General features: G+C 47.4%; 2 protein-coding genes across 5 annotated transcripts in view; one reads left to right on the top strand and one right to left on the bottom strand.

Moving 5' to 3' along the window:
- Nucleotides 1-12611, bottom strand: part of smg1 (SMG1 nonsense mediated mRNA decay associated PI3K related kinase) — a 30399-nt gene extending 17788 nt beyond the window's left edge. The window contains exons 1-22 of one of the 4 annotated variants that reach the window (XM_081711544.1): nt 12334-12611; nt 10173-10330; nt 9729-9881; nt 9167-9303; nt 8596-8654; nt 8252-8465; nt 7414-7539; nt 7211-7283; nt 7021-7118; nt 6746-6919; nt 5740-5961; nt 5237-5338; nt 4854-5123; nt 4614-4744; nt 4318-4479; nt 3875-3993; nt 2574-2661; nt 2246-2347; nt 1991-2134; nt 1270-1505; nt 585-781; nt 105-266 (exon numbers count right to left, since the gene is read on the bottom strand). In XM_081711544.1, the coding sequence (XP_081567670.1) occupies nt 105-266; nt 585-781; nt 1270-1505; nt 1991-2134; nt 2246-2347; nt 2574-2661; nt 3875-3993; nt 4318-4479; nt 4614-4744; nt 4854-5123; nt 5237-5338; nt 5740-5961; nt 6746-6919; nt 7021-7118; nt 7211-7283; nt 7414-7539; nt 8252-8465; nt 8596-8654; nt 9167-9303; nt 9729-9881; nt 10173-10330; nt 12334-12410 (3204 nt within the window). In that variant the 5' untranslated portion in view covers nt 12411-12611. Of the gene's footprint in view, nt 1-104; nt 267-584; nt 782-1269; nt 1506-1990; nt 2135-2245; nt 2348-2573; nt 2662-3874; nt 3994-4231; nt 4273-4317; nt 4480-4613; nt 4745-4853; nt 5124-5236; nt 5339-5739; nt 5962-6745; nt 6920-7020; nt 7119-7210; nt 7284-7413; nt 7540-8251; nt 8466-8595; nt 8655-9166; nt 9304-9728; nt 9882-10172; nt 10331-12333 lie in introns of those variants that run through there. The other 3 variants (XM_081711545.1, XM_081711546.1, XM_035533824.2) reach the window with 3 other exon arrangements.
- A 4965-nt stretch (nt 12612-17576) lies between these two features.
- The window catches only part of clec19a (C-type lectin domain containing 19A), a 5842-nt gene continuing 1983 nt past the window's right edge, over nt 17577-21435 (top strand). The window contains exons 1-5 of the mRNA XM_027015697.3: nt 17577-17756; nt 18968-19145; nt 19222-19315; nt 20057-20189; nt 20298-21435. The exon at nt 20298-21435 is cut by the window's right edge and continues 1983 nt beyond it. Of these exons, the coding sequence (XP_026871498.1) occupies nt 17669-17756; nt 18968-19145; nt 19222-19315; nt 20057-20189; nt 20298-20374 (570 nt within the window). The 5' untranslated portion in view covers nt 17577-17668 and the 3' untranslated portion in view covers nt 20375-21435. The remainder of the gene's footprint in view (nt 17757-18967; nt 19146-19221; nt 19316-20056; nt 20190-20297) is intronic.

Below are 21435 nucleotides of genomic sequence, written 5' to 3'. Positions count from 1 at the left end.
AGAAGGAAATGGATTTTTTAAAAAAGGTTGGGGGCAGAGCATGATGGCTGGGGCAGGAGGCGGAGCATCACAATGCAGGGGCGGGACGGTGGGCAGGGCCTGACCTGCGCATTGCTGTTCTTGATCTCTGCCAGCAGATCGAAGCCATGGCGGACCGTGACAGCCGGCTGGCCGGACAGAAGCCCCACCCTCATCAGCGCCATACGGATCCTGGTCAGCCAGTCCTGGCATGTTTGACGATTGGTGTAGAAAAACGTCCTGATGCCCTGAGCAGTGAAACATGGTGGGGAAGACGGACAAACACGTCAGTGTCACTCAGGAAGAGCTGGAGGCTGGTTAGTCCGCATGTTAAACCTGTAAACGTTACCTCAGAGTTTAAGAAAAATGCTGATTTTCATTAATTAATTTTTAACATGCCCCCAATACATTAAATACTCATTTAGAAGTGGCCAATCTTACTGACTGGACTGAATTTCAAGTTTCACTGTGAAAACCATGTTTTAGTAAAATAAACATTTTAATAAACAAACCACCACCACCACCACCGAGACTGGTGCAGTGTGTGTTCAGGTGCCAGGCATTACCTTGGGTGGCGCAGTGAGCGCATTGGCGCAGCCTTCGTAGGCGTTGTACATGAGCTTCTCCAGGTCCTCCAGGAACTGCAGCAGTAGGGCCAGGCGCAGCTGGTTGGTGTGGTGGCCCTCGTCACTCTCGCCCCCACTCCACTGGCCCAGCTCCTGCTCGCTGTTCAGCCCGTGGGCCGCCAGGCTGCGGATCATGCCTGCACGGGGGTGAGACGCACCAAGTCTCACTGAAGGCCCAGCAGCCAATTGCCACGTCTCAGTGATGACAGCAGAAAATCCATGAGGGACTCATCAGTTGTAGAGAAGACTCTTTATCCCATATCCAATTCAAAATCAGATTAAACAAACATAAAACAAAATGTGTGTGGTGGGCGGGTGAGCACAGGGGAGATATGCACAGTTCTGAGTGTTTGTTTATGTTGATTTCAGATTCTCCACATTTGTTATGTTTAATCTACACATGACAAATCCTAAATCAGTCCTGTCTCTGACCTTTTCTGTAATGCTAATGCAGACTAGGGCTTCCCAGGCCTTATCCACCTACTCTGTTCTGTGTGGTTAGACAGTGGTTACACTAACTGCCTGGAAAACGCTGATGCTGTAAGTGTAACCATATAAACCTAGAGAAGAGGCCCCTGACACGAGTGACCAAATAAACCACAGAGAAGAGGCCCCCTGCACAGACCTTCGATGGTCTGAAAGGTGTCTTGTGCTCGTCCCAGAGGAGTGCGCAGTTTGGAGAGCACAGTGAACTGGGCTGCCTCCCACACCGCCCACTGCCAGAGTACGGCCTCCGTCTTCAGCAGGGCGCGGGACACCGCCCCGCCCTCACGCTTCTCCAGGGCGCGAGACACAGCCCCGCCCTCGCGCTTCTCCAGCCGCTGACAGCTGTGGTACAGCCTCTCCAGCCATGGCTCCTTCCTGCCACACACACGCGTTTTTAAAAATCCGTGTTTAAAATCAGTTAGGAACCCTTGATGTTAGCTGCTTCAAGAGTGACCTGCATCATTTAACACATTTTTTTTCCGATTTGATCATGTAAAGAAAAATAGCCAGAGTGCATTTATGTGGAATGACACTGTTCACAGCACAATGAATCTGAGTTGTTGAAGGCTTAATAGTACATTACAGCTTTCTGAAAATGTTGTTCTAAAGATTGACAAAAGATACATTTTGCATTAAACCTAAACAAATCAATGGACTGCATTTAATTACATTTATGAAAAGAAAAATCCTAATCTGAGATCAGTTTTTGGGCCTAATTAAAACACTGCAGGCAATATAAAGGTGATGAGAGGTAACTGTTCCTAGATCGGCAAAACAAAAACACAAACACTTTCCAAAGGAAGACCAGCAAGTTTGTTTCTGTTATGATGGAATGTAAGCTGCTGTCCCGCGCTTCTCACCCGCTGCGATGAACCGTCCCGTACAGGATGAAGCTGATGAGGTCAGAGAAGTCCTGGGGGTGGAAGGTGTTGCTGGGCGCTTTGCTCATGTGGCGATGGATAGCCAGAGAGATCTGGTGGATCTCAGTGGGACTGCAGTTCGTGCTGGGGAAAAACACACACACACAGTTACTTTCCGCGGAAGAGGCAGAAAGGTCCTGCAAAAGTGTGTTTACGTACACAGCTCCAGGCGGAGGGACGTGAAGGGGAACTCACCTCAGAGCCACGTGCAGCGGGACGGACCTCAGCAGCCTGCCAAAGGCCTGCCGGACTCGAAGAGCCGAGTGAACCAGCTGAACTCTGCACACGTCCACACACCTTCACAGGAAACAGGAAGCAGGCTCAGACCTCCCGTCAGGGACCAGGCTCAAAAGGCTCAATGGACATTCAGGGCAGGGAACTTACAGAAGCAGAAGTTTTTAGGTCAAACTGTAAAACGGAAAACTCAACACCAGGAGTGACCCAACCTTGGACTGGTACTGTATAGTTCAGGTATTGAAAGTTGTGTGTGTGTGTGTGCGTGCGTGCGTGTACATGTCCTGACCTTTGCAGCAGGTCCGTTGGCAGGGAAGAGCAGAGAACTTGCAGGCTGCTGCAAGTGTGTAGGCACACGCTGGGTTCTTCATTTAATGCTTCACCAAAAAGAAAAAAAGCAGAGTGATGTCAATACCAAAAATCCCCAAGGCCAACTCGACACTCATCTCTGTGTGGCTGCCAGAAAAAGGGTGACCTTCACTGGAGATTCAACAGTAATGTGTCAGTACATCAACTAAACTACCTCCAAAAGGTATGTGAACAGCCTCACCACCCTTGCAGTAGAACAGGCTGTACTCAGTGACTTTAAATATGCACCATCACAGGACACCATCTTTGCCACGAGTCAGTCTGTGAAATTGCTACCCTGCTAGATCTGGCCCAGTCAACCTTAAGTGTTAAATAATAATAATAATAATAATAATAATAATAATATTATTATTTATTATAATAATAATAAAAGAAATAAACAATTTTTTTTAAAAGGAACAGCTTCTGGAATCAACATCAGCACAAACAACTTGTGTAAGGAGCTTCAGACTAGCTTACAGTCACCATGTACATTCTAGGTCACTCTGTTGACTGGAGCGATGTAAACACATACGGCATTTGGCAGGCCTACATGCATATCTATCAGTAAGACAGCACGCATGACCATGGACTTCCTAGCAGCATGGTCTACCCGCTCAACTGGGTGAGCTACAGGTGAGAGGCATGCGCCTGCTCGGGACTGATGGCTCAAGCTTCAGTGTCCGGTAGTCTGGTGGATTTGACTGGGCCTCTTCACTCTAGTGGAGGGTAAGGTTAATGCTACAGCACCCAAAGACATTCTAGATAATCATATGCCTCCGAATTTATGGCAAGTTTGAGGAAGGCCCTTAGCTGTTCCAGCAGGGCTGTGGCCTCGTGCACAAAGCAAGGTCCATAATGACACGGTTGGACAACTTTAGTGTGGAGGAACTCCAGTGGCCTGCTCTGTGCTGACCTCAATCCCACTGAACACCTCTGGGGTGGAATGGAATGGTGATTGCGAGCCAGGTCTTCCGGTCCAACATCAGGGCCTAATCTCACAAACGCTCTTTTAAAGTAAAGAGACTCCCACAGATGCACTCCAAAGACTTGTAGCAAGCCTTCTCAGAAGAGTGGAAACTGAGCAGTGGGGGGGGGGGGGGGAATCCATATTAGCACCCATGGTCCCCCCCACAGGCTCATGCAAGTGTAACGTCAGGTGGCACTTTTGGCTGTACGGTGTATACTGTGATATAGTTTTCAGCAACTGGAGTGGTTGAAAAATGTCCCCCCCCCACTCACCATTTGCCAGAAGTCCTTTACAGAACCTGTGAAAGGAGGACAAGGAGAGAAGTGGAGAGTATGTTTCAGACTTCAACAGCAGCAGAGAGACCTCCAGAGACCAGGTGAGCAGCAGCCTCCTGTACAAAGAACAGACGCTTTAATTAAACCAAGGGACATTGATACGGGGGGGGGGGGGGGGTCACTTTCACCATCCTGATATCTTCCTCCTCCAGGAAATTCAACATGACAGCAACCCGAGCGAGAGCGACATCACAGCGCTTTAATTGAGAGATGTGCTGAATGAGAGCTCATTGGGCTTCGTTAAGCCTCGTTAAGCGCCACGGGGGGGTGGGGGGGGGGTGGTATTGGGTATACCTGGCCTCCGAGTTCAGGTGATCTTTACTCAGCAGCATTCCCAGCAGCGCCACGGGGGGGTGGGGGGGGGGTGGTATTGGGTATACCTGGCCTCCGAGTTCAGGTGATCTTTACTCAGCAGCATTCCCAGCAGACTGAGCAGCGTGCCGAAATGCTTCTTGGTTGCTGTGGTAACCGTGCTGATGACAGCCCCGTCGAACAGAGAGGGCGATGAGGAGCTCAAGCTGCTGGAGATGAAGTGGTCGTGTCTGGTGGTGGGATGTGTGGTGGAGGCAGAGAGAGAGAATGACAATAAGGCAACAAAAACAGCAATATATTACATCCTGATAACAAGCAAGAGGTGAGCAGTGAGTGTGAGAAGCCTGGTAGGTGGTGGGAGTACCTGGTACAGTGGGAGTAGAGGGTGTAGAGAACAGCATACTGGATGGCAGGGTGGTGAACGGCCAGCTCATTGTGAACCACCAGCAGGTTCTGACTGAGCAGAGCAAACACGGTGGGAGACAGAGCCCACATCTGCACACAAGCACAAACACACACCCAGTCAGTTCAACGAAAACTACATCAATCAAACAAGCAAACAAAACGCAGACATCAAACAGAGCGCCAGGCATGGGGTCGTTACCCCGATGAGGGAGTTCTTGGTGTTGCCGATGGTCGTGAGGGCGCTGAGGTTGAAGATGAGGGTGAACTCGGCTCTCTCGGGGCTGAGGCTCAGGGAGGCGAAGGCCGGGTGCTGGATGTGAGGACAGACGGCTGGCAGGCCCAGAAGGTCCCGCAGGCTGTTGAGGGCACAACCCATCTCGCCCAGAACCAGCTTATACGCCGCCTCCAGGATGGGGATGTTCTTCAGACTCAGCAGGGCCTGATACACGGCGTGGGCCGCCACCATCACCTGCAAGCCACAAGACCGCAAGACGTGAGCTTGGACATGGAGGGGAGAGCAAGACAGAAGGAGATGCGTGCATGGTGAGGTCTTGGAAGAAGGTGGGAACATTTACGCCGTACCTCTCGCTCCCGGTGGAAGCGCAGCTCCAGAAGCTGGGACGTCGGGGCCAGGAGCTTTTCCACAAACGTAGCAGGGAGCTTGGTGTTTATCTGCTCAACAATCTACAGGGACAAAAGACGGAGGAGGAACTCTAACACTGTAACCTGCTTTACAGAAAAGCCATTTTAGAGAATGAAAAAAAATGCAACTGATTGGTTTAAGTGTAAGTACAGTGCTTAACATGAGACCAATGTGGCGAGTCAAAGGCTTTTGCCATGAAGTTCAATGGTCAGGGAGCATCCCTCTGTATTGGTAACCAAAAATGTTCCACGCTCGTTTGAAAGTAGTAAGTACAATTAAGTACGTAGTGCACAGTACCCAGTTTGGGACGTAACCCTTGTCCGCAGGTAAGCCAACATTACTTATATGAGCTCATACAAGCAGGTCTCCCTGCTTCTTTAGTGACAGGAGGGTCCCGGGTCCCTCTGCTCCCCCCATAACCCCGCCCGGGTTCGAGTCTCACCAGCGTGAGCAGGTTGAGGACTGCCACGCTATACTCCGGGCTGCAGGATCGGCAGCTGTCCAGCTGGTCCAAGCCGTAGGAGATCACCGCGCCAGCCAGCAGACTGTTGGGGTCCACGCTCATCAGCAGTACGCACACGCACTCGTTCCCCGCTGTCAGCACGGCCTCCGAGAAGAACACCTGCTTGGCCGCCTTGACGCACGCCAACACGCGGTTCAAGACCTGTTGCGGGACAGCGAGCGCAATTTTACCATTTTTTAATTCACAGCTGCAGAAACGCAACAATAAATTTGGACAAGTATAAAAAGCGCTTCGATTTAAACTCGTTAACCCCGCCCCCTTTAGATAGCACACGTATAATTACGCCTTACAATACTCCTACGACACTGGTTCCTGGACTCACTCCGTGTAGTTTTTTTCCCTACCCAGCTAACACACCAGGCCCTAATATTCAGATGTTACAGCTTTGCTTAACTGAATGGGGTATGAGATTAGGGTGGGAACACCCCTCTGCAGGACAAAAGCCTCTTCAGAGACTAGCACGGTAGCACTCATCTGAGATCAGCTTGTGTTCGTCACACCCCGTTGACCACAACTACACAAACATATTTGATAAATGTAGTCACATACTTGTACTCAGAATTACTGCATTATGACCTACATCAAGAGCTTATTCTGAAGGGATTACATCATTACGTGTCCTGTGATGGTTACTCTAGTGCAGTAGTACTCATATCTGAACCTTTGTAGTTGATTAAATGATTGATGTAACTGGTTGGCCACTGTCATCACGCCTGACTGACGTAAACCTGCACCTTGCAGGCTGTGATGTAACGAGCTCTGTTCTACAGCCTACACGGACACCTCTGAGGCTGTTTTGTGTCACTGATCTACAGCCTAAAGCATAACACAAAAAGCCAAACAATTGCAATTTGCCCAGTAGCTTCATTCTGCCAACTGAACTGTGACACCATCATGCCCAAAGCCGTGTGCGTGGGAGCCTCACATCGGTGACGTAGGCCTCCGTGATGGGAGGGCCGCGGATGGGATTGAAGCGTTCCCCAATGCTTCGCACCACCGTGCTGAAGACCCTCAGGAGCGCCGCCAGCTTGGGTAGAGACACGGTGGGCGGCGGCACATCCTCGTCCACCACCTCCCCCGATACCACCTGACTCAGGTCCTGAGGACAAGGACAGCCCATGGGCTCAGAGGAACCGTCAAAACACACATACAAAGACCGTTTTTCAACAGTTGTGGATTTTTGTTTGTTTGGTTTTTTACCTCTGCATAGGCTTCCATGTCTTCCAGAAACTGCCCCAGAAGAGTGGTAGAGAAAGCCAAGTCCGCCACCCAAAACTGCTCCAGGCTCTGCAGCCAACCTGGGTGGAAACACGCAAACTACCTTCATCCCTTCAGCAGCTGGAACACCCCCCCCCCCCCCCCACCCCCCACACACACCCCACACTCTTACCAGACACCTGTAGAGTCAGAGACTGCTTCTGAGTGTGATCTATATGCCAACCCACAAGAATGTCCACAGTGTCCTGAAACAAAGGGCGAATCATGACATGAGCACCTGTCCTTCACAGAGAGAGAGGGATGGAGAGAGAGAGAGAGAGAGAGAGAGAGAGAGAGAGAGAGAGAGAGAGAGAGAGAGAGAGAGAGGATATTTACTCTGAAGTTGGTGCTGAAGATGTGTGGGTAGCAGTGAGCCACCAGCAGAATGCACTTCACACTCTGACACAGCAGCTCCGGGGTGTCCAGATTCTCCAGGATGGACTGCAGGCTGCTCATCACCAGCTGCACAGAAACAACCAGACACACAGAGCTCGGTGACGGGCCCCCACAACAGCCACACGCCGGAGCTGCATCTCCCGGCACCGAGGCGCCCTGCGAGCCCAGGACGCATGGGGTGGTTGTGGAACAGGGATCAAGGGCTCTGGTGGTGGCGTGCAGGTGTAACGGGGACGTGCCGTACGGCCCTCTGATCTAAAGGCTCCCATCTCAACGTCCAGAAAGGGGTTGTTAAGCACACAGGCACTTTTCAGGACCTCCAACATGTCGATGTCCATCAGAGCAGAGGTTTTCACGCTGGTCCTTGAAGAGCCTCAGTCATTCCACACCCCCCACCCCAAATCCTGACTTCAAACATGTCCCAGAACAATAAACCTGAATTGAATGGAGTGCATTGGGCAGGGGGATTAAAAAAAATATCTATCACTGAAATCAAGCACCACTTGTGTTGGTAATAAGGGCATACAATCATTTCTGGACTTCTGTGTTGAGTGATATCACATGACCCCCCTCCAAGCTTTTTGTGTTGCTCCGATGTAAACAAAAGAAACAGACATCCGAACACCAAAGAATCTGTAAATGGCAACAACCTTCTTGGAGAAGTCCAGAGATGCTGGCATTTCTGGCCGTGACCGGACATTCTCACTAACCCGCTGGCCTGTGGACAGCGCCTGCCAAGCCCTTTCCTGCTGCATTTCTGAGTGCATCACACACGTACCTGCATAACGGGCGAGAAGGCCTTCTTCTCCCCGGCCGTCTCCAGCGCCTTGTACACTGCCACAAGGTAGAGCAGCTTCACCTCGTCCTTGGCGCAGGCACTGAACTTGCCAAACATCCACTTGAAGATCTTCTCGGCCTCGTAGCTGAGGGCAACGCACAGCAGACCCAGGGAGCACGCGGCTTCCTGCCGGAGCTCCAGGAGGAGTTTACTGCTGTAAGGACAGGGTGGCCCACACACTCAGCAGGGAGGCCCAACCACCTGAATCTACTGGCGAGGTTAAAAACACCCGTCTGAGCGGGCACAACTTACACTGCTCAAAATGAACACGTTTGCAACTGTACCTTTCGTTTAAAATGTCATTCAGGGTGCTCAAAATGGTATCCAACTGTTTCACCAGGACCTGAGTCAAAGAACAACAAAAAACAAAACAAAACAAAAAAAAAATCCATTGAACGAACCACTTCCGGATTCAAAAACACCGCTAGTGTGCATAAAACGAACGAAATCTTAGGAGGTGCAACATCACATCTAATACGACGGATGCCTTCAGTAAAATGCATTTCATCTATTGATTTGTGGTCAAAGCTGAAAGAGCCCAGTAACCTCCACAGAATTTCCTATCAAGCAAACCTTAATTAATGGTCAGCCTCATGTTAAAGAACTTTATTGTGCAATGAAATAGACATGTAAAATTTGGCTTTTCACTGTGTGTCACTGGAGATTCATATTGTATTGTTAATTATAAATATGGCTGAATACAAAATTGTTGTGTTTCCAACATAAAAAGAATCGTATAATATCGTGATGAAGCCGGAAGCTTGAAGTTTTCATGGTGTGTGCGGGCGTGAACAGCATCTTCAGCATTTTCAGAGGGTTGAGGTACTGATTTGCGTACAGTGCATCTGAACTTACCACCTTGTTTTCTGAGTGCACAATAAGTTCCCTCATTTGTTTCATGGTGGTCAACCTACGGTCCCGGTCATCCTCCCGAGACACCCTCCGCAGAAGATTGGCGAGCCGAGACTCATCAGAATGAGCCTGCGGTCGGTCTGAGAGAGGACCAGAAATAATAATTTAAAAAACCCCAACTCAATCCAACCCACAGTTTTCTTAGTGACAGCGATTCTGACCCATGTTAGGTCTCTGCCGTCACACGATAGCTACCAAATTTGGAAGGCGAGGATTAACAGCCCTGACAAATGGCGCTGGCATGACTGGCATTCCAACCACAGTCCCAACTCTCCGAGCTCATGTCTGCACTAATAACACTGCTATTTAACCAACTGAGCTGCTCTCACACTTCCTGCTTATATTTACTCAAAGGTTAAACACTGCCTGCGTCACACACATAGCTGGTGAAATTAGCATTTGTTTGTTCAGAACTAGTGTACCATGTCTCTACATACATGCCACCTTAAAATGAAGCAATAAAAGTGAACAGAGCGCAAGATAAGTGTGTGTCCAGCACACCTACCCTGTGATTTCCTCATGTCCTTTGTAGCTAAAGCACGGTTTCCATGCTGAAAACTGGTCAAATCAGTGGTCACATTATTGATCCTCAACTCTTGCCCCAACGACTTCCAACCAAAAGTATTTTCCCCGAGGCCTCCGTCAGCATCATATCCACCTACAACAAGGATGGAGAGTATGAACCAGCGCAAGGGTTCTGCACACAGGTGCACAGTTCAATGCTCCTACATGAAAACACGGTACTTTCCAAATATACACAAACCCTCCTGGGCTTTCTTTCAGTTTCGTTTTCTTCTCAGCAATCTTTCAATAGGGCACATAAAGGCAATTATCAAGCAATCCCGATCAGGCCGTGCCAGCCGGGCACCACGGCACCGCTTCAGAGCCGCACGCAGAGCAGGCATTTCAGGAGCTGGGCTCCATGCAAGCTGGGGGATGCGGAACACACCTCCTTCTTCCAGCACAGTGGAGGGAGTGAAGACAGCATTGTGCAGTGGTGCGGTGGCAGGCTGATCAGAGGGTGGAGTGGCGTAGAGAGCTGCTAAACCGTGGTCTCTGGAGACACTACACTTCACACCTTCCTGGCTGGCTGGCACGCTGTCGCCTCTGAAACGCACACGACATGCAGCCAATCAACGAGAGGGCGTCTCACGAAGGCAAATACAGAAACATCCCACACACTGCTCAGATGTGTCGGGTCAGGCTATGATATTGACTCACAAGTCAAAGCACATGGTTTACTCAAAGATAAAAAAAAAAAAAAAAAAAAAAAAAAAAAGACGTTTTGGCAATAAAGGACAATACTTCAACGCTCAAAATAGTTGGTTTACACACAGCTCGTGTTTTGTCTTCTAATATTGGTCCATTTAATGAACGACTATCAGCAGAAACCAGCAGGTAGGCGGTATACAATAAATCTTCTAAAGGAGTGTGGCTTTACTGACATCATTCATTGCTTGCTTACAGTTTCGCAATAATTTACAAGTCAAATAAGGGCAAGATGACAGATTTTTCCTTTTTTGTATACATTTCATAGACACCTACAACTATGCTAAAAACACTGAAGCAACAAATTTAGGACTGACTGCATTAAGATGGGAATCTGGATCTTTAAGGCATGAAAAGACAAAGCATCTTGTTCTGCATAAAGAAAGGTTTCTCTTGCAAAGCATATGAAAAAAAAAAAAACTACAGATGGTGATCTGTATGAAACAGGACCAAGCATGAGAGCCAGTGACTGCACAACTTGAGAGTTCAAATAACTTGCCAACCAGGTGGCTCATACATTGACACAGTTTCACGACTCACAGTAATTACAAAGTGGTCTATTACTAGACTGACACTTACTGCCTAGAGATGGTAGCTAGAGTAATAAATAACATGGCATACATGTCACATTAATCTAGTTACCATCTCTAGCTGATTGTTAAAGCATACTGTTTCACAACATTACAGCCTATGGCGCACGTTTCATGAGAAACGAGTAAACATTATCGTTCACAAGATTTCAGGTACATGTTAGCTTGCAGGCTAACTAACCTACCCACCAAAAGGGGTGTATGAGCTAGCCATCTACTCCTTGTTGGAACTTCTTCCATTTATCTAATCTACCATTTCAAACAATTGTCAGCTGTCCTGCTGTCTAGTTTTAAACATCGACGCTTAGTTCTCCTAGCTTGCTAGCTCTCGTTAGCGCTACTGGCTATGCAGCTAACGGGCTGGTATAAGCAACGGTGAGCAATACGAACAACAAACTAAACGGACTTAAGATACCTAGCTAGTATGCTAGTGTAAAAAAAAACAACAGCATTTAGAAATGCAGAGAGAAACGACTCGTTGACGAATTTACACCAATAAGCCATGAAATCCAGTACAGGACGTTTGAAAAAATGACAGCTAAGCTAGCATTGCTAACCAGTTATCGTCCGGAGAAGCTTGTAGCTGGCTGGCTTTACAAAACATAGCACGCCAAAGAAAACTGAGCTGGTCAGATTTTGTCCGAAACGTCGACCTCCAGAAAATAAACAACAGTTGAAATAGCTGGGCACAAGCTAAAGCTGCTCGTCAGTGCGTGGGCCAGTTGTGTTACAGCCAAGGTATTCAGGCAAGCTAGCCAGGTTAGCGATCTTAAATAGCATGCTAGCCAGCCCAGCTAACCGTCGCTAGATCGCCGTCGTTTGTTTCTCCGACTACGACGAAAGGACAATTGAACGGATCACGCTGAAACACCGAGGAGTATGATCTGTTGTTATAGCATCAGAAGCGGCAGCTTTTCCCCAGAAGCAAAAATAACGTTTGTTGTTTTCAGCGTTAGCTTGCCAGCTAACGAAGCTGGCTAGCTAACTAGCATAGGGGGAAATGTAGGGCTATAAAGTCCTACAGCAAGCGCTACTGCTTCAGCCGCGATAGGATTTTTGCAAATGATACACTAAGGCTCTTTAGACGTAAATAATTATAGATGTATAATGTAAAGGTATAATCTAAGATAAGCACCTGTTCTTCCTCACGTGGAGGGAATGCTAACAGCCTAGCTAAATAAAGTGGCGAAGGTTAGGCCTGCTGAAACCGCGGGCTGTGGTAGAAACACTCAACGACGGAGCGATACCAACCTGGTCTGCCAATCATTCCAGTTCCGGTGCAGTTTATGGGCGCTGCTAAGCCGAGACCCGAGGGCTTTGCGGCTCATTACCTTCGCCAGGACAGCATGACCCGCTCACCACGGGGAAGGTCCACAAGCAACCAAAACTCTAACCAAAATGTATACTGTGCCCATGCATAAACAGGCAAAGCGGCGAAACACTTCGAAACAGTCCGTGTTTAAAAGTGCGAACAAGCGGCCTGACCCTCCCTCTATTTCTCCAATTTCTCCAATTTCTTCACAGTGCCCAGACGTGTGAATGCTTTTACCCGCCGTGGCAGTGACACCTACTGGTCAATATCTGGAACTACGTGCATGTCTCCGCTTTAGGTAACTGGCATTTTTCAACATAGTAATAAAATTCATTCCACGGCGTGTTTAAAAAACGAGCTGGAGAGCACTAGATGTTTTTACTTTGAATTCTGCTCGAAAGTCATGCCTGCGACCATGGCGCTCTAAAAATCTAATGATAGAATTCGAGTATGCAATTAAAAAAATAACAATCTGTGAAACGATCTACAGAAAACTGTGATTTCAATTCCATCTCACTTCATCGAGAAAACGTTTCGTTCCTATTTAGTTAGATTCTCTATATGAGTGGTTGCCTAGAGACAAGGCATGCGAGGGAGAGAATGTGCAGGGACATTATACATTATATGTATAATGCAATTATATGCGGAGAAAACGAAAATAAATCATTCAAAATCATTTTGCATGCCAAGAAACCCTTTAACCCTTGCCAAAGAAATCCAGCGTGTTCTTTGCGTGCCCTTACCAGGGTAAAAGGTCACTGCACTCTTTAGCAAATATTAACTTCCAGGGTATGAATGAAGGGAAAGGGTAATGACATGATACATCATCACTGTACTCCCATATAACGCAGCAGTTAACACTGTACTCCCATATAACGCAGCAGTTAACACTGTACTCCCATATAACGCAGCAGTTAACACTGTACTCCCATATAACCCAGCAGTTAACACTGTACTCCCATATAACCCAGCAGTTAACACTGTACTCCCATATAACGCAGCAGTTAACACCGTACTCCCATATAACGCAGCAGTTAACACTGTACTCCCATATAACCCAGCAGTTAACACTGTACTCCCATATAACGCAGCAGTTAACACTGTACTCCCATATAACGCAGCAGTTAACACTGTACTCCCATATAACCCAGCAGTTAACACTGTACTCCCATATAACCCAGCAGTTAACACTGTACTCCCATATAACCCAGCAGTTAACACTGTACTCCCATATAACGCAGCAGTTAACACTGTACTCCCATATAACCCAGCAGTTAACACTGTACTCCCATATAACGCAGCAGTTAACACTGTACTCCCATATAACCCAGCAGTTAACACTGTACTCCCATATAACGCAGCAGTTAACACTGTACTCCCATATAACGCAGCAGTTAACACTGTACTCCCATATAACGCAGCAGTTAACACTGTACTCCCATATAACCCAGCAGTTAACACTGTACTCCCATATAACCCAGCAGTTAACACTGTACTCCCATATAACGCAGCAGTTAACACTGTACTCCCATATAACGCAGCAGTTAACACTGTACTCCCATATAACCCAGCAGTTAACACTGTACTCCCATATAACCCAGCAGTTAACACTGTACTCCCATATAACGCAGCAGTTAACACTGTACTCCCATATAACGCAGCAGTTAACACTGTACTCCCATATAACCCAGCAGTTAACACTGTACTCCCATATAACCCAGCAGTTAACACTGTACTCCCATATAACCCAGCAGTTAACACTACTCCCATATAACGCAGCAGTTAACACTGTACTCCCATATAACGCAGCAGTTAACACTGTACTCCCATATAACCCAGCAGTTAACATTGTACTCCCATATAACCCAGCAGTTAACACTGTACTCCCATATAACGCAGCAGTTAACACTGTACTCCCATATAACCCAGCAGTTAACATTGTACTCCCATATAACGCAGCAGTTAACACTGTACTCCCATATAACACAGCAGTTAACACTGTACTCCCATATAACCCAGCAGTTAACATTGTACTCCCATATAACGCAGCAGTTAACACTGTACTCCCATATAACACAGCAGTTAACACTGTACTCCCATATAACCCAGCAGTTAACTCTATCGGTAGGCATTCTCACTCTGTCATTCGAATCTTCAAATGGATAAATACGACAGCCAAAGGTTTTCAGGTTTTAATTTTGTAATTTATTACTACCAATTGATAGTTTAATTACAACTTTGGATTCATCTTTATATGACACCAATAATTTATTACACAGTAAAGGCATACCGTGTGTGTCTATAACTAGTTCAGTCAATAAATTTGAGTGCTGTTTCATAGACTTGATATTTTTTAAAGAAAACTACATTCAGATGAAACATGTATATATTTATCTTATTTGAACTACTTACCTGTTACTGGTTTTACCTGAAACCCTATCAAATACCTAATTTTGCCAAAGCTACCACACCCAGTACAACCATGTAGAACCATATGCCGCCATAGGGTGGCAGCACAGAGTCGAAATAAATTGCAGTGTCCTCTTAGAACCAACAAATAACTGTAGTTTCAAAACAGTGTTTTTTTGCTTTGAATCTCGCCATCATTTTAAAGCCCTGCATCTGTTTTTACCACGGAAGAGGTCTATCTCAATGAGATGGGCTGAACTGAACAGCTATGTATCAACTGTATACTATGCCTTGTCTTGGCTTCCATCTAACTTACACGCCAAGTTGCTAAGCAACAGCACTGCAGCAGTCTGTCAGGCGGCTTCATGGATGATCATGAAGATGACAGCCATGGACTGAGGAAAAAAAAAGCTCTCTGTTTAAAACATCTGACCAGAATGGTTCCAGATGAGTTAATATTCCCTCACTTCTGGGTAAACCGAGTCAAAGAGGCCTGTATCTGAGGGTATGCTTTTCCTCTTCGCTTCCCATCATTGCAAGGACACAGCCGACGTAGTTAGTGCTCTTGATCAAGACAGTCAGGACTGCTCTACACGCCCTGGAGGAGATGAGCTACCTCACCCACTCACTTCCAAGGCCTGGTGCTCTCAGACCTGCAAAGCTGCAGGTCCTCCAGTAAGTTACAAAGTCGACGTTAGCCACCAACCCACTGCATCCCCCCTGGTTTTAGTGGGAGATCCAAAACGCTTACGACTGGATTCTTATATTGAACACTTTTAACGGGTGAGATGGGATATCGATTGGCATTCGTCACCGGAAGACCCTGCTGACTATTTTTCAGGCCCGGAACGATCTTGTTGCAGCGCTTGGGGTTTGATTGGGGCCTGATGAGTGGCGGCACAGCCTAAGTTTCCCCTGCAGGACTGGAACAAAAAACCTCGCCAGTGCCGTTCTGCTTGCCCGCTGTCTTCTGTAATATATCGGCGATTTTATGGCAACGCAGAGCCGGATGGTCTTGGGTCAGCAGCTACCATGCTGAAACAGCCTGTCAGGAAGGGGTCTGCCACATAGGCAGGCAGTGCTGCTTCATCACACTTTACTGCAGTGGGAACTGGGGGCCGGAGGGTGGGAGAAGTCCCAGCCTTGTTAACCAGCATGCTGAGCTGTGCAATCAGGGCTCCGCTACAGGACAGGCCCAGCCCTACAGCTGCCTCCCGTCTGGGCCCGATCTCCAACGTCATTTCCATGCATCGCTGGCCACGATGCACAAGCAAGAGATTGCTCTTTGAACCAGAACCATCAAGTATTTAAAAGAATTACGCTGAACAGAAAAAAAAAACCCACAGGTGGGCTTTTGCAGTGCTTAGCTTGGTATGACTGATTCCCAAACGCTGAAGGCATCAAACGTTTTGGAGTGGTTTCCGTGACCGAGGCAGGTGATGCTCTGCAGCGTATGTACAGTTCTGTGAACTGACTCAAAATCAATAGGAAGGGATATTTTTAGCAGAGCCACATGTCGGAGTTCCTTTCTTTCACATGGCTCTTGGACGCAGCCAGTAACGCATGAGGAGGTTGGTGACGTGACTTGGAGAAGATAGGCAAAAAGAAATAAATAATTTCCCCAAGAACTTTGGAGGAGGCGAGTAAGTGCAGCAGAAGCTGTGATGGAGTCGTCCCACATATGAGAGACACAAAGTCCCTGCTGACTGACCTGGAGTTTGCAAATCCACCCTCTCATACCCTCAGCAGGCAAAGGGGTGCCTGCGTGGGCCATCTCTCTCTCTCTTTCTCTTTCTTTGCCCCTTATTATGAAGCCCTCGTCGACCACTGTCTGGCCGCCGGGATTATAGTGCAGCTTATTTGAAAAAGAGCGGCACGGATGTCGGAAGAAAAGCCTTGCTCCAGTAAATGGCTTCTGACCGACTCCCGCTGCCGTGTCCTGGTCCCCTGCCGTGCGGAGGGCTAGCCCTTAGATAAGATGGACTCGGGGCCTGTAATAGCCCAGGCCTCTGCTGGCCTGGAGATAAAGCAGACTGGCTATCAGTAGCAAGATGGCAAGTCTAATGGTATAAGCAACAAAGCTTGTGTTCATCACCAGGACAGGAGACAGGAAGCACTATCGGTATTATCAAACCATTAGCTTAAGAGATGTTTCTGTTCACACTGGAGCCTATTCACTTTAGCATGGAAGGTTTAGGACATAGACGCCCTTTCCCGTGATACCGATGTTAGTATAGAGTGTTCCTCAGCCTAGCTTGGGAACACTTGTGCCTGGGAGCAGAGGTCAGAGGTCAGTTGCATCAGACACATGTACTCTTGGTGCTTTTGAGTTATTGGTGTTGGTGTTTTTCACAATAGTGCACTTATTACGGATCAAACCATTGTATACTGATAGTCAATATGTACCTAAAGATCTGCAGATGCAGAAAATGTGAATTGCTAAACAGTTTATATATATATATATATATATATATATATATATATATATATATATATATATGTGTGTGTGTGTGTGTGTGTGTGTGTGTGTGTGTGTGTGTGTGTGTGTGTGTGGCTTTCAATGATTTCAACTTTATCAACGCCAGCACTACATTTTAACACTCTCTCTCTCTCTCTCTCTCTCTCACTCTCTCTCTCTCTCACTCTGTCTCTGATCAGAATTCTGAACTTATCCAAGTGGGAAGAGTCTGGCAAAGGAAAGGGTTTTGGGAGACACACCCACCCTGTGTAACACTCCACTCAGCCCTGCAGCACCCCCCCCCCCCCACACACACACACACAAACATACACACACACACACACACACTGTCTCGGAAGCCCAGGGACGCGCTAACACACAAAGCAGCCCCCTCGCCCTTTCTGAAAATGCTCTGTTGGGAATTTTTCTTGGTATCGATGCTCAGTAGTTTCCTAGTATGGGCAAGTCCTTCGACTAACATCAAGATCACCCAAGGTGAGTCCCGCTGTGACCGTCCACCGGGAAACACAACGCATACACCATAACTTTATGGCAGAGACATGTGACTACTCATGCTGTTTGTTAGCTTCTTATTCACACTCTTAGATTATTCTGACCATTTATACTGTTTATTGATTATGTAGCTCTTAGTGCGAGCATTACTGAACACGTTTTATTGATTCATGACAGATTATAGCATAGAGTCTTTGATCCACTGTAGAGTGTCTCTGGAATGCTTCATGTACTTAAATTGGCAGAAAGGAAATAAAACATCAGCTTACACTTCTCTTACAGGTTTTAGTTGTTGTATCGGTAAAAGCATACAAACAAAATTAAATCTGATTGCTTAGTTTTAAAGTTTTTTATGTGGTTTCGACTAATAAACCTGAAGTTCTGTCATGTCAGCAGAATGACAGAGATTTAGAATATACATATATATAAACTAGTACAATGTATACATATGTGTACAATGGGCACAGTGCAGAGTTAGTATTACAGAGACAGTAGTACTAGTGAGTACAGAGTTAGTACCACAGAGACAATAGTACCAGTGAGTAAAGAGTTAGTACTACAGAGACAATAGTACTAGTGAGTGCAGAGTTAGTACTACAGAGAAAATAGTACTAGTGAGTAAAGAGTTAGTACTATGGAGACAATAGTACTAGTGAGTAAAGAGTTAGTACTACAGAGACAATAGTACTAGTGAGTAAAGAGTTAGTACTACAAAAACAATAGTACTAGTGAGTACAGAGTTAGTACTACAGAGACAATAGTACTAGTGAGTAAAGAGTGAATACGACAGAGACAATAGTACGAGTGAGTACAGAGTTAGTACTACAGAGACAATAGTACTACTGAGCGAAGAGTTAGTACTACAGAGATAATAGTAGAAGTGAGTAAAGAGTTAGTACTACAGATACAATAGTACTAGTGAGTACAGAGTTAGTACTACAGATACAATAGTACTAGTGAGTACAGAGTTAGTGCTACAGATACAATAGTACTAGTGAGTACAGAGTTAGTGCTACAGAGACAGTAGTACTAGTGAGTAAAGAGTTAGTACTACAATAGATAATACAAGTTTTCTATACAGAGTCAGTATTAGAGAATCAGGTCTACTGTTTAGTACAGCGTCAGTACTAAAGAATCAGTAGTGCAACTCTGTGCAGTAGTTGTTCTCTCAGTAAGAGCTCCCTGCTTCACAGCGCTGCCCTTGCACCTGCCGGGGTCCAGCCTCGCGGCCCTCTGCCCCCTCTTCTGGACTGAGTTCCAGGGGCACTGCTACCGATTCTTCCCTCTGAACCGCACGTGGGCCGAGGCGGATCTGTACTGCGCCGAGTTCTCCAACGGCTACAGATCAGCCAAACTCACCTCTGTCCACAGGTAACCGAGGCAATGGGAGGGTTTGTGGATATTTTTTTCTTTTACATGCCTTTGAGTCATCTGCTCTGTTGCACAGCTGGGAGGAGAACGTGTTTGTTTACGATCTAGTGAACAGCCGTGTCCCGGGGATACCGACAGATATCTGGATTGGCCTGCATGACAGGAGACAGGTAGGCATCCATGAGCGAGCCCTCCTCCTCTTCCTCCTCTAACTCTTCCTCCTCTAACTCTTCAGTATTTCACAGCAGCTCGGCATATAAGTGTGAATACATCAGTAGGCGTTTATGACTGTCATAGGTGGGCATCACTTGTCACTTGTGGGCATTACTTGCAGTAAAGGATTTACATCAACCATGAGATAAACTGCTTCTCTGTTCCCTAATAAGACAGACGCTTCAAGAAATAAGCAGAATAATGCAGAATTTATTGATCTATTTATTGATAAAATGGAATAATAGCTCCTCACGGACACAAATGCAACATATGACCTGAGCGCCTTGTAACGGCCAAACCAAGTCTATAAATCTACTGAGTGGAAAACCCATGAAAAAGATTCTACTGTCATCTAATCAGTTACGGATGCTGGTACAAAGGAAACAGTGGTATCTTAGCCGAGGTGGAGCGCATGCCCACCACGCTGGTTCATAGCTCTAAATGCGTCTCCGATCCAACAAGAGAATGTGCCCCGTCCTTCTTGGGGAATTTTCTAGAGCGCTCGGGTCACTTGGACCCTCAGAAAGACGCGGACCGAGTCTGTGCGTGTTCGTGTGTGAGTTCCTCGTGTTGAAGCACCCTTGCCAGTCAGTAGCTTGTGCTGGTCCACATCCTGTTGTCCTGCTGTGGAATGCTGATCGTGCCCAAAAAAAAGGCGGGAAAACGCTGTCACTCGGCTGCTGTGGGTGTGTCTGCAGGAGGGCATGTTGGAATGGACCGATGGTTCGCCATACGAGTACAGCTACTGGGACGGCAACCAACCCGACGACGGCATCCACCGCATCCCAGAGCAGGAGGACTGCGTGGAGATCTGGTACAGGTCCAACAGCGGTGCGTCTTCTGTCCGAGCATGCGCAGTCCCTGCCTTTTGTCGCTAAACCAGGCACATCTCTTTCCAAATTCGAGGCATCCCATTAATTTCGTCCTCTTCTCTGGCAGCGCTGAGGTCCTGGAACGACAACAGCTGTGACAAGGCTTTCCCGTTTGTGTGCAAGATCCTGACATTGGATAACTAGCCCCCCGCTGGTCGCCACTCTGCGTGACATCCCGACGCCTCCCAGTCAAAAGGCGGCAATGGGATTTTCCTGCCATTCCTGTTCCTGCAGTGACGATCCCTGTAGGATGACTCCCCAAATCCCCCGCCACACTGCCAAGGTCTCTCATCCAGCTGGCCTTCATTTGGGCCAGTGACACATGACACACTCACACACACACACACACACACACACACGCACTCCCTGCATCCTCGCTTTAGAAATTGTTTAATTTGCCTGGAACTGCTGAATGGTTACACAATCACCTCAGTGCTGATGTGGATTTTTTTATGCGTAAGTGTTTCTAGCAGTCAGTTCTCATTATAACGTAGGAGAGGGCTGGTCAGTCTGTAACGGCACGGTCAGTTGCTTCCATTGCGGTAGCTCCAGCAGGCACTGGACGTGGAGGCGCCCTGTGGAGGTCCCCTGAGGTCTCCACCCTCAACCCATTCTGTGACTGCACTGCTAGAGTGGACATGATTCAACTAGACCGTAATTGCTGTGGAATCCTTGCATCTTATTAAACGAATGAACATCCTCTAATTGTGTCCTTGCATGTTGTTTTCTGTCTGAGTGTGTCGATGCTCCTCTCTTTTTGATCCTTTTCATTCACAGCTGCTTTTCTCCACGCGAGGGTCAATGTTCGTCAGGGTTTTATTCTCACCAGGGCACGTTGTTCACTCAGTGCTTCTTTATTCGCCTGACCAGCTGTGTCTGTGGACAGAAAGGCCCTCAAGGACACCGATGGGTATGGCTTTTCCAATCTGCAGTCACAGTTTTAAAAATGCAAGAGTAAAGGTCCTGGCCAGCCTGCCAGCACTGGCGACCTCTCTGGGGGCCCCCCAGGGCCCTGTGGCCCTGCATCCAAGCTAATGCAACCTCCAAACCCTCCTCTGTGCAGCCTGTGAATGACGCATGACCCTCAGAGTTGGGAGTGTGCAGGTCGTCCTCGTGTGTGACTGTTGGCAGTGTCTGCCAAAGTAGGCAGGAATCTCCATGTCTGTGTGTGTATGTGTGTGTGTGTGTGTGTGTGTGTGTGTGTG

This window comes from Electrophorus electricus, chromosome 3 (genome assembly GCF_041902795.1).
Source record: "Electrophorus electricus isolate QZ-2024a chromosome 3, ASM4190279v1, whole genome shotgun sequence".
NCBI lineage: Eukaryota > Metazoa > Chordata > Actinopteri > Gymnotiformes > Gymnotidae > Electrophorus > Electrophorus electricus.
The sequence above is the reverse complement of the archived record's forward strand: the minus strand, read 5'-3'. Positions and strand labels throughout refer to the sequence as shown.